Here is a 13,052-nt window from a genome sequence, read left to right on the forward strand (position 1 = left end):
ACCCTGCGATTTTGCGCATGGATCTGAACCCACTGAAGTAAACGGATTTACGCGTATGCTGCCGAGTGTGGGGCGGGGGTGGCGGGGGCGACCTTTGATGTCTTCCTTCCCCCTGAGATCACAAGTTCAAACCAACCAACCAACCAACCCTACTCTCTTCTGTGAAAAGTACAATTTTAACTTCTTCAGCATGTTCTCCGCCTCCCCCCGCTCACATTTTTTTTTTTTTGCCCCAGACTCTTTCCCTCCCAGGAAGAGGTGTAGGAAGAAAAATCGCAACACCCTCTCCCATCAGCGGCGGGCGGACTGGGATTGGTGAACTAGGGAATTAAGGAACATCATACCCCCCCCCCGCCGCCGCCGCCAGCGCCCCCTTCCCTGCCAGCATCTTGGGCAGGGCGCATGCAACTCACGCCCGTCTCTTCTCCGCGCGCTCCCCTCCTTCCGATCAAGTGCAGAGTCAACTTTCTCCCCCCCCCCCGCCTCAATTCTCAGTGCATCTTGGATTGCTGCTCCGGATACCTGCTGCTCCTCCTTCCCGCACAGCTCTTTCGCGGTCTCCTTCCCACCGCAAGGATTTTGTTGTTTTCCCCTTTTTTTGGGGGGGGGGTGCCCGCTGCTGCTGGTGGTCTTCCTTTCTTCGAGCTCCCCACACCTCCTCCAGACCCACCTCTCTCTCTCTCTCTCTCTCTCTTTCTTTCTCCCACCCACCCCCCTTCCCCGCCGCGCTCTCAATGCTGGCGGAAGATTTTTGCCTTGAAACATGAAGGTCCTTAGCTGGGTGCATCTGCTCCTTAGCCAGTGGCTCTTGCAAAAGGTAAGGAGCGAGCGGGGAAGGGAGAAGGCGCGGGCGGCTTGGCTGGCTGGCTGGCGGGCGGGCGAGGGGGTCGCGGGCGGGGGAAGTTGCCGTCGCCCAAGAAGGCAGCCTTGTGCCCGAAGCAAACTTGCCCCTTGGCACGAGGGAAGGGAAAGTGGGCACCAAAGGAACCAGGAGAGATTTCTGCCCGGTCCAAAAAAGGCTAGTAGTGTGTATATGGCGAGGAGGGATTGCTTTAATTCTGGCCGCCGCCCGCATCGTTTCCCCAACTTTGACTCGACTCCGGGTTACATTTCGTTGGAATGTAAGCAGCAGATACTTGACGCGTGTCTCGAAAGTTAAAGGAGACGCTGTTTTCTGGGGAGCGGGGAGTCATCTGTATGCATTCATTGGCGAGCTGGGCGGGCGGCTGGGTTGTGTGTGGGTTGCGTGTGTGTCCTGTTTTCTTAGCGTGGGACACAATCAGATTATGTAGCAAGTTCGTCTCCCCCCGCCCACAAAAAAGAAACCAGCACGGAGCGCTTGTGTGGGGTGTTTGGTTTGGTTTTTTTGGCGGAGTGGGGCGAGGAAGAGAAGAGATTGCCAAGCTGTAAAAACACCTCCTCCGCTCTCCTCTGGGGCGACGGCCCGTCTGGCGGCTCCGCGGAAGGCGGCTCGCGAGACGTGAATCGTGTAAATATAGCCTGGCTGCCAATTCGGATCCTCTTCCCGCTTAGCCCGCAGACAGCGATGGGGGCGGTTAGGTGTAACTCCGGGTCAAGGCGCGCTCGCAATGCTCGCGCCGCGGCGCTTCGCAATGGCATCGTAAAAAGCCGAAGAGCGGCGGCTTGGTGACGCGCGGGCACCCCGAGGTCGAGTGGTCGGTCCAGCTGAGAGCAGCGCCGATCTTTCTTCCCGAACTCAGACGTTCACGCTCGTGTCATATTCCAGTACAATATTGCATATTCTTTCAACTCCCATAGGGCTGAAATGCGCACGGAACGCGCTCGCAGGCGCGGCACAAGCGAGGCTCCGGCGCCCGCCCTCACGTACCCCTTGTGTGTACAAACGCGCGCACGTGGTCGTGCAGTGCCACTTGGCTCCCGGAGGCAGGTGGATCAGTACGGAGTTGGTGTGCAAGGTTTGCACGTGGGAACACCATGCAAGTGTGAATAGACTGCACCTACACGTCCGGGTCACACCGTACAATAGCGATTTCGTGCAAGGTGGTGGGAAATAGTGTGTGTGTGCTCACACATATTTCAGACTCTTGTTCTGTGAGTTGTGCAAAGTGTTAGAGAGCTGAATAAACGTACCTAGCATTTGCTAAGATCTGGGGCTCTCAGGGCAGATCAGCCCATCCAGACCTTCCACCACAATCCCAGCATTCAGAGTTTTATTTCCATTTCATTATCTACAAAAACTGGTTTCCACCACTTTTTCAGAACCCACTTCCACTGGCTAGGAAAAGAGGTACATTTTATTCCTCATGACATGGCAACTCCCCTGCTCCCCTCTTTTGAGGTGCTTCTTCTGGTTCTAAACTGAGTAATTTTAGACAGAGCTTTGACCTTTTGCACTGGGTGTTCCTGTTGCGAATTTAGCTTGTCTCAAATGCCACAAGCACTGCAGAACCCTGGGAGCCACTGTCGCTTCCCCCAGAGGATCCGATGCACTAGTTCCAATTTGCTCGTCTTGAGGACAGGATGGTTGTTTGCTTGGTGCAAGCCCTCAGAAAAAATCAAACTGGAACCCAGTTCAGGCACAAAGCCTGTCCCCCCTGCCCTTCTGACCTTGACGCCCATCTTCTGAATTACAATCCAGTCCGAAGAGATGTCTTCCATAAAATGCATCATTCTCTCTGTTGCACATACGTATGAAAGGGGATGTAACAGCCAGTGTGTTGCTGTTGGTTCTGTTTCTCCAACATGCTTACAGATTGTGGCATTAAGTGTTTCTTTGTGCCTAGTATATATAGCATACCCCTTATTGGTTAAACCAGGGGCCATTAGCTGTTCCACTTGCTCCTCTAATTTGCCCAGTTTAAACTGAGTGGAGAAGCACTTAAAGCAAAGTGTTATTAAATAATTGCAGAGGCCTTCCAACTTAGACTCCCCCCTCCTACTTCCATTCCCCTGGGCTTCGGGGCTTCTTTTTTTCTACCAAACATGCTGCCATGTTTTTTTAAAGTGACTTTTGGGAGCAGAAATGACCTGGCCCTCGTGATTTGGAACTTTAGAACTTCCCAATTTCTCTTTAGACCAGTCAAACAATAGCTTTCAAAAAGAATCATAAAATTTTGATTCTCTTCCGTCTGCTTCATACACATCCGCTGGTGTGCAGTGTGTGTGTGAAATAATTCTTTCACAGGTAACAGGCATTGCAGTTTTTAGTGCTTGCAAATGGGGAGTTAAGAGCTTTGGTTTCATTTTTAATTTTTTTCTCTGCCTGTGTCTTATTTTTCTTTTTATGGCATTGTAATGTTGCAGGGAGAAATAAGGAACGGGCTCATTAAGCACCAGGCCAGCGAGAATCGGATTTCATGACAATCAATTTTTACTTTTCAACAGTTTCATGAATGCAAACCCCTCCCCCACCCTCTTTTCTTTCTCAAGGAGCTAGATACAGACTTTTGCAAGGTTAGATCTAACTAGTTTGTCTTTCTTGGGCTTATCTTATTCTATGTAGCAAGATGGGGAGGAAAACACTATTTGGGGGCTACCCTCAGCTTTCCATCAGCCTGAGAGCACTGCTTTTAAGAGGCTGTGGGGGGACCTTTGTTTTAATCAGATAACAGTGATTTTTGTTGCTGGTGTGAAAGGCAGGGAGATCAAAGGAATGAGGTGTGCTTTGGGTTTGGAAAGAAGGTTTAGCTACTGGGGTTTTTTTTGAGCCCTGCATTAGAGAAAAAAACATTCAGTGAAGGTACAAATGAGATGCTCTCCTGATTCTCAAACTAGGTCTTGTGCGATGTGTGTGTGTGTGTGTGTGTGTGAGAGAGAGAGAGAGAGAGAGAGAGAGAAGATACACTACTGTGAGCTCAAAAAAAGCCCAACATCTGGGTGGGAAATCCGCAGCCCCCCAACTACACCTCACTGGATCATCAGTTGTTTCAAATAAATATTACAAGCAAAGTTAAGGAATGAGAAACAATTCAGACACCAGTGCCTGGTCTATATTAACTTCTCAGGCTGCAAGCCGCCACTATTACTGTGGAGGTGCCCCATTAAAATGTGGGGCTGCTTTTGTGGACTTCAATTTTTTATTCAGTTCCTTTGTGGCCCTGTTATAGTGCATCTTAGGCAGACAGCATCCCTCTTCAACTACATTTCTAATTTATCCCAACATTTTCCGTGTTGTCCGTACCATTTAGACAAATGAGATTTTGCAGTTGCCTATAGAACCAAAACCTTGTTGTGAATGAATATTTAGAGCAGAGCACAGCAATATGCCATTCTTTCACCTGAGAATTTGGTTGATATTGAAGACCATTGGAAGTTTTTATTTGCCCCATTTGTGCTTCCTGGTTTCCAGTCTACCCAGCAGCAGGCAAGGAAGTCTAAGATCATGATGTGAAATCCAAAAAATAATAGTGCTGAATGTTGTAGCTGCCATGGTAGCATTTTTGGAGTTTCCCTCAAATAAACAAAAGAAAAGGAGCAGTTTGTTAGCCCTCAAGATGTGGACTCTAACTTAAAATAATGTCTGACTGCTATCTGGTAATATTGATCTACTAACAGGGAATTGACTTCCCTAAAGTCAGGGGAGCTTCTCATCTTCCTTTGTATCTTCCAAGAAGTCTGTGATCGTGTTCATGGGGATTGTGTCCCCTTTTATCTTCACAAGATGATAACTAACTCAAGACTGCTCAGTGGGCTTGGAATGTAGATTTAGGGTTTCAGATTTATTTGTTTCTTTTAAATGCAGAATTGCCAATCACGTATATAAGTATCCTATCTGTGGCTCTGAGGATGTTGAATGTGATCCTGCCACCTCAGAGTATACTTTGACTGAAAAGCATAGCTAAGTGAAATTTTACTCACCTATTTCTATCACTGAGATAATCAGATTCAACTTTATGCAACCTTTGGCCATAAGGAACCCAGGATGTTGCTTAATACCAGGTCAGCTACGGACAGACTGTGGACATTATACAGTTAAAGCACATTCAACCCACATGTAAAGCACCTAATTCATCCCCGAAGGATCCAGGGAACTGTAATTTTCCCTTCACAGAGCTACAGTTCCCAGCACCCTTAACAAACTACACTTCCCAGGATTCTTTGAGGCTAATTGTGTGCTTTAAAGGTATGGTGTGAATCCATCTAGCCCAGTACTCTTCTACCTGAGAGCAAGCCTGGTGTGAGAAAGAACGACTTGGCATGAGTACCCTATCCATTACCAGGCTTTGCCCAGTACCAGAGCTTAGTGCTGAAAGGCTCTCTGTTGACCACCTACAGATGTCCTTTGCAGAAAGGGCACGAGTGCCCCACAAGGCAATTGCTAACAAGCCGATGTACATTGTCTCTCTGAAGATGCTAGCATTTTGGCACATGGCAAGCTCTGCAAGGGGGTTCAGCTGAAAATCTTGTTGACTCTCAGCCCAGAGTTCCCTTTCCATGCTGATCAACCTTCAACTAGAGTATTTTGTCAAGTTGAGGTGGGAACTCTGATTATCCACAAACCAACCTGAAGTTATTTTAACAAAGTGGTGGTGGGGAAATCTACAGATTTTGATAGTTGATACTGCTTTTTGAAAACAGTTCAGTTGATGTTGAGCTTCTTACCCAAATGTTGTTTATGGTGTTTAACCAGCACACAGTATTTAGAGAAATTTCTAACTTTGCTTTTGCAAATTGAAAAAAGCTTATTAATGGCAGCCCCCTGTGGTTCAGCACCATCCGGGTCAACAGGACCCTGTCCATTAACTTGTTTTGTGCTTGTGTACATTTCTGTCAGCAGATGCTGGGAGATTATGAGGAGTGGGATCTACAGCTCTGAGCTAAAAAAAAGTAAGAAATCCCCAAACATTGCAGGATGGAATAGAATAGTGCTAATCTGCTTGGTGTGCTTGCATTGTGGTTGCAAAAGAGACAGTAGAATTTTGAATTTACTTTACCAAGGACTAGTATGTTGGAGGAAAAGAGGAACTGGGTGGGTAAAACATTAGAAATAACATGATCCAGAAGTGTATGAATGAAGAAGACCAAAAATGTAGCAAGGAGGTAGGGTTGGGGGATGTAAAGCAAAGGTGTGGCCTTCCAGCTGTGACTGGATTCTGCTTCCCGTCATTCCTAACCACTGCCTATGGTAGCTGAGGCTCATAGGATTTGGAGTCCAGCAACATCTGGAGAGCCCCTGTGTCCCTCACTCAGCCACCGACATCCCAAGAATCTCATTTTGGAGTGTTTAGAAATTGCTACTCAATTTTTTACATTTTTGGTGAGAGGTGTCTCTTTGTTATGAGGACCGCAATTCTGCTGCTTTTGAAGAATGAAGGCTGTACTGAACTAAAAGTGAGGGTTCAGATTCCAGAAAGCCATATTCATCTATTATAGCAATGCAGATTTCTCAAATCCAGCCTCAAATATCAACCTAACAGTGGTGTTTAAAAATGTACAGTGGAAAAACATTGAAAAGGAGAGATTTGGAAATTGCTACAGCAGAATCCCTGCCCTTCCCCTTTCCTGATTCCATCTTTGTTTCCTGTAGTTCCTCCGGTGCTTTTTTCTGGGGGGACGCAGGGGAATGCATACCCCTAAACATTTTGTGAATCTTTGTACTTTTATCCATGTACTGTATTTCTTTTTCCCGATTTGAACTATAAAATGGTGAGTCAAAACTTTTAAAGGAAAAAAGCACTGAGTTCTTCCCTATGTTCTGCTCATATACTGCCTCAGTTCTTTGGAGGCTAGGGGCGGGGAGGGGCTGATGGTCGCAGCAGGAGGCAGCGACCTCAGGACTTTTAAAAAAATGATTCCTGGCCCTACAGAGGAAATGGGATTTAGTTCAGAGCCAAGAGATCAGAGATGGGGTGCAGGACAAACCTCTACTTTGGTTTTTCCACTCAGTTTGCTTCAGTAGGGTGCATTTAGTGCATCACTTTCCCCCATATGAAAATGGTTCTAATAACGTAGAGCAGGGGTCAGCAAACTGTCCCTCAGACCTTGGGGGGGGGGCAGACTAGATTTTTTTTGGGGGGGGGAAATGAACAAATTCCTTTGCCCCACAAATAACCCAGAGATGCATTTTAAATAAAAGGACACATTCTGCTCATGTAAAAACACGCTGATTCCCGGACCGTCTGCAGGCCGGATTTAGAAGGCAATTGGGCCGCGTCCGGCCCCCGGGCCTTAGTGTGCCTACCCATGATGTAGAGGCACCCTTGCAAAATGCAACACGTTTAACACATGTCTGTCTCTAAAGGAGTTCCACAAAATGAACATCCTATTATTTTTCTGACCCAAGGACAAAGGCATGTGTCCTCATCCTCAGATAATAATGCCTGTCCTTTTGCTGGGCTTGCTATCTTGCTGCGTTCGGCATTGCCCTGTCCTGGGGAAAGGGCTGGCTTCGTTTTCTTTTCCATTTATTACGCTCAATAGCCACTTAAAGTAGCTGATGGGTGCCTGGAGCCCCGTCTGGCCCTGCTGTTTCACAGGGTCATGCGGTGCCAGATGTTCCTGCATTTAAACAGCTGCCGTAGCCTCATTTTGATAAAATAATAAATCCCTCCTCTTTGGCTTTAACCCCTTTCTGGCTCATACCACTCACAGCCAGTGCTACATAGCAACTTGGAGCTATTAACGTTCACACTGGATTGACATAATGATGTGAGGGGCAGGGAATTTTTTAACCCGTAGAGAAATGGGCCTGGATTGTAACTGGAGGGGGGATTTATTGAGGCCTTGAAGCTGTTAGCAGATGTATAGAAGGGATAATTTTGAAAGGGGCTGCTTCTCCCACTATTACAGCAATATTATGGAAAAAAGGGAACACTGAAATTCCTCCTCCAGTAAAACTGATTCAGTGCACCATAACACTTCTTTTCTTTGACTCTTGCAACCCTGGCTGGAGTAGTAACTGGTGCTCTTGTCTATAAGACTGGTGGTGGGCACTGAAGGAGTTATCCTGCCCAATTCTGAACTGAGCAAATCTAAGAAATATTCCCCATCTCAGCAGTATTAATTAGCAAGGACACACTTCTTCATTAGCCACAGCCTTGTTAAGAGCTCATTGTCTGACTGGCTCCCCCGTATTGTAATTGGGACTGGTAGGTAAACAGACAAAACACAGTTCTTATTTTGGGAGAGAAGCAATCATGTAACATGGGAAACAGCTTTTTCTAATGGATGCAGCAGCTAGGTTCAGAAGGGCACTTGAACACCTGAGAAAATGAGAAGCAAAAGTGCGCTTGTGGACTAAAAGAGTGGGGAGCAGGCTGAGAGCCAAGATGCCTGAGGGATGTGGCTGACTTGGGCCCTCTGGAAACAAAATGGCCGCTGCATGGCTGCTACATAAAATGGCACATGTGTGACAGGCTCCCAGTGGAGCAAGCGGTGCAATGCCATAATCAGTGCTGGCTCACCTTCCATACAGATGGAGTTCTAGGCAGCCTTCATGTTCTGTCCTTTAATGTGTGATGGGATTCCTGCTCTATTTGTTTTGCCTTTTCCTTAAGAAAGGCCCAGGCTCACATAGAACTAGTTTCATCCACATGGCGAACACAGAGGTGGGCCTGGAGCTGGGAGGGTAAATTTAAGAACCTTGCTTGGTCACGGACCTCCTGCCTAAGGGATGTGGCTGACTCGGGTTTGGCCAAGTTGCTCTTTGTTGGCCTCAGTATATAAAATAGAAATGGGGATGCCTTACTTCCCACATAGTTGTTGGGAAGCTGAAGATAAAGCCATAAAAACATTTTATATTATGAACAAGCAGTATGTAAACCAGGCTTCCTCAACCTCGGCCCTCCAGATGCTTTGAGACTACAATTCCCAGCATCCCTGACCACTGGTCCTGCTAGTTAGGGATCATGGGAGTTGTAGGCCAAAAACATCTGGAGGGCTGAGGTTGAGGAAGCCTGGTGTAAACCATTAATAAATGCATCTGTATGAGTATGTGCAAGTCTCAGGAGGCATTAACACTTTTAGCCTTATTTAGTCAGTCCAATTTACTCTCATAGTTCCAAATTGAACCTTGGAGTTCTGGCTCCTATATTCTTCTGTATTTTCCACCTCAGTTTAGGCTTATGCGCTCTTACTTTTTGCCCTGCTCTTTCCACACGGAGGTCTGCACTTTAGTGGTCTGTGTCTGAGTGTTGTTGTGGTTGGTTTTTTTGCCCCAAGTTTTCCCCGCAAAATCCTGCTCTTTAAAGCTCAATCGGAGCAACTGCCAATTCTGGTTTTCCACAGGTTGACTTTGCTCCAATTGAGCTTTAAAGAGTGGGATTTTGCGGGGAAAGCTCAGGAGCAAAAAAAATGAAGGTAAAAAACTGGGGGGTGTTTGGATAGAGAGCTTTAAACTGTGGACTGTGCCTGGAAAGAGCGGAGGAGAGTTAAGTGTGGACAAGCCCTTTGTCTCATTAGACCCTCACTCATTATACATACAAAAATGTGAAAGGTAAGTATGTGCATCCAGGAACTGGGCGGGGGAAAACAACAGCGCATTGTGCAAGCCTAGAAGGCCATATTGGAGATCCAGGGGTCACTGATCTAAGCAAGCCTCGCACACCCTTTTGTCTGACTATCAAGGGGCGAGTGGACAGAAGCTGCTGTCCCTGGCTGAAGAGAACCTGCTGTGGATTTCCTTTTCTTCCCTCTCTTCCGCTTTGCACCTGCATGCTCCATGTCCATCCAGTAAGGGGAGCTCTTGATTTCTATTCCTCTCAGTTTCCATTCTAGCCCCCTTTTAGCTTTAACTCAAAGAAGCTTGTTGAGAATTGGGACAAGCTGTAGTTGGCATAGCCAGTTTTCAGCCAGAATGTGGATACCTCAGAATCCCAGCTGTTTTTACTTTGTTTTACAGTTTTGTTACTGGTATTTTCTTTATATTTAAGCATAAGTTTCTAGCCCTTATGACTGTTGAGAGATGTGTTTCAGATGTACAGTGCCTTTCTAAAAACTCGCTCCTTCTGTTTATGTGTAGTTCCTTCATGGCTTCCGGTGATACTGCTCTCTGCATATACCAAACCCAAACAGTACGTCATTTGGCAACACCTGGGAGAGTGTATGGGGTGTGTGTATGTGATTCCCTCCCCCCAAACTATTTTAATTGGTCACATTTTATCTTGCCCTTTCTCCAAGGATAGCTGATTCAGAATAAGACATGCAAAACAAACTAATTTGAAAATGTTTGAATGATAATCCATAATGTAATTGATTCTGAGTTAAAAATCTTGAGTTTCCATTGTGCAGGATTTGGAGAAACAGGCCTGGCCCCCAGCAATACCAGGAAAAAAATCCGGGGAACAATTTGGAAATCTAGGGAATCCACCTCCCTTTCCTGCCCTGTATTGATTAAATGTTAAAATAAGACTATCTCATGCCTTATTACTTAAGAGATGCCTTCTTTTCTTGTAGAGCAGGGAGAGTCATCTGGCCTGCCAAACCTCTAGATCCATACCCACCTCCTCCCATCAGGTCCAGCCTGTTCTCCCTAGACTGCTCTTTCCTTGCTATTGATCTGCAATCCCTGTTCAGTTGTGCAGCACTTCCTGCCATGTGATCTCTCCCCACCCTCCAGATTCTGCTCAGCTGATTGCAGGTTTCACTACTGCTGAGCAATAATCTTTCACTTTGTAGTTTGGCTCCATTCTCCACCCATATGTCACCCCTGATCACTTTGCCCAAGAGACTGTGTTCCTGGGGGGTGGGGACCCACCCCAACCCAACCCAACCCCACCCCAACCCCACCTTAAAGCTATATAAAGAAGGCCTCCCACTGTTTTATGTTCCTACCTCATATTACTTCCATAGAACTGGTATATTCCATCAGCTCCCAGCATTGAATACAGCACATCCTGGCACAGCTGGCGTTCGCCCGATGTCCTCAGTGGAGCAAGCCTCTCAGCTCTCACGGCACACCCATATGATTTTCCTTGGCATTGCTTTACTCCAGGGGTCAGCAACCTTTTTCAGCTGTGGGCCGGTCCAGCGTCCTTCAGACCATGTGGCGAGCCAGACTATATTTTTTGGGGGAAATGAACGAATTCCTCTGCCCCACAAATAACCCAGAGATGCATTTTAAATAAAAGCACACATTCTACTTATGTAAAAACATGCTGATTCCCGGACTGTCTGTGGGCCAGATTGAGAAGGTGATTGGGCCGCATCCAGCCCACGGGTCTTAGGTTGCCTACCCCTGCTCTACTCCCTCCCAGACTGTCATCCATTCCCCTTGTCCCATTTCCTTGCCTGGGCAATCCAAGGAATTGAAAGGGGTGGTGGTGGGGAAAATGTGATGCCAACAACCAAATACCAAGATGAAGGTCTACCAGGTTTGTGTGTTGAGCATGCTGCTTTATGGAAGTGAGACACGGGCAACTAACACCCACCAGGAGTGACACTTCAATGCCTCAGGAAGATTTTGGGCATCACACGGCAGGACAGAGTCTCAAACAAAGATGTGCTCTTCCAAGCCCACTTTGCCAGCATGTTCGCACATTTCTGTCTCAGTGATGACCTGGTCATGTACACAGAATGGAAAATGGCAGGATCCAAAAGGATATGCTCTACAGGGAGCTGACTTCAGGCACCAGGACTGTTGGCAGACCAACTCTGTGTTACAAAGACGTTTGCAAACGTGATGAAGGCTGGCAACATCAATGCCGCCATGTGGCAATCCCTTGCAGATGACCGTAGTGCCTGGAGACAGACATTCAGGTCATGTATCCCCAGCAATGACCAGAGGAGAAATGACCACTGGGAGAAGCGCAGAGAGAAGAAACACCATGGTGCATCTATAAGAGTGAAACTTGACACCTTCAGCTGTCACCCCTGCAATAAAATATTTTTCTCCCATATTGTTCTCTACACTGACAGCAGGAGCTGTAACTCCAACAATTTTGTCTCTCAGGACAAATCAGTGCCAATAACAACAAAATTCCTCCACCAGTTCTGCATAACTGGAGTGGTGGTGTTGAAAGGCTGCCAGAAGAAATCGCATTGGCATGAGCACCAAGACGATGCACAGGAGCAACCCCTGAAACCAGATGTTGTAAACCAGATGTTGTCTTGCATCTGCCTTGCATGATCTGCTCCCCGCCATTCTAATGTGTGCATAGGTAGGTAGGTAGGTAGGTAGGTAGGTAGGTAAGTAGATAGATGGATGGATGGATTGGATTGGATCAAGGTCCAGCTAATCTAGGACTCATTGCAAGGTGGTCCTCTAGAAACTGACCTGTAGACCACCAGTAGACCATGATCAACCTTCTGACTCAAAACAACAACAACAAGCCTGGGGCAAAATCACAGCAAGGGATTTTTATAAGACTGGGTTTGTCAAGAGGCCAGAGAACCAAGTTCTCTGGCTTAGGCTCCCCCAGTTTGGGACTACATCTGTTCTGTCTGGGTAAGGTTTGAGTATGTAAATGTCACTCTTATTTGAATTCTATCTAAAAGTAAAAGGTAAGGTAAAGGACCTCTGGACAGTTAAGTCCAGTCAAAGGCAGCTATGGGGTTACGATGTTCATCTCGCTTTCAAGCCAAGGGAGCCGGCATTTGTCCACAGACAGCTTTCTGGGTCATGTGGCCAGCAGGACTAAACCGCTTCTGGTGCAACAGGACACCGTGGCGGAAGACAGAGCGCACGGAAACACTGTTTACCTTCCCGCCACAGCGGTACCTATCTATCTACTTGCACTGGTATGCTTTCAAAGTGCTGGGTTGGCAGAAGCTAGGGCAGAGCAACGGGAGCTCCCCTCTTTGTGTGGATTTGAACCATCGACCTTCTGATCGGCAAGCCCAAGATGCTCAGTGGTTTAGACCACAGCACCACCCGCGTCCCTGAATTCTAGCTATTGTTGCTATTGCCATACACAACTGTCAAGGGCACTTCTCAGACAGGAATACACATGGCAGATAGTTAAGTATTTCTTTTCAAAGATAGCACAGTCACTTCTACATCTCTGGATATCTACACACCCCAATCTAAAGGCTAGGCAGCTATTCTCAGGTCCGCATTCTATGGAGTAGTTGCAGCAACGGGGGACCATTCCCTCTCCACCAGCTTATGCACCTTCCTCCGAGGGGCTGTGTGC

General features: G+C 47.0%; 1 protein-coding gene across 2 annotated transcripts in view; it reads left to right on the forward strand.

Annotated features, from left to right (window-relative positions):
• Positions 1-223: 223 nt before the first annotated feature.
• NXPH4 (neurexophilin 4) overlaps positions 224-13,052 on the forward strand; it is an 82,185-nt gene continuing 69,356 nt past the window's right edge. The window contains exon 1 of one of the 2 annotated variants that reach the window (XR_008328150.1): positions 224-817. Coding sequence is in view for 1 of the 2 variants with exons in the window: in XM_053370441.1 (XP_053226416.1) it covers positions 764-817 (54 nt within the window). In the remaining variant the exon portion in view is untranslated. The remainder of the gene's footprint in view (positions 818-13,052) is intronic. The other variant, XM_053370441.1, reaches the window with a different exon arrangement.

This window comes from Podarcis raffonei, chromosome 2 (genome assembly GCF_027172205.1).
Source record: "Podarcis raffonei isolate rPodRaf1 chromosome 2, rPodRaf1.pri, whole genome shotgun sequence".
Lineage (NCBI taxonomy): Eukaryota > Metazoa > Chordata > Lepidosauria > Squamata > Lacertidae > Podarcis > Podarcis raffonei.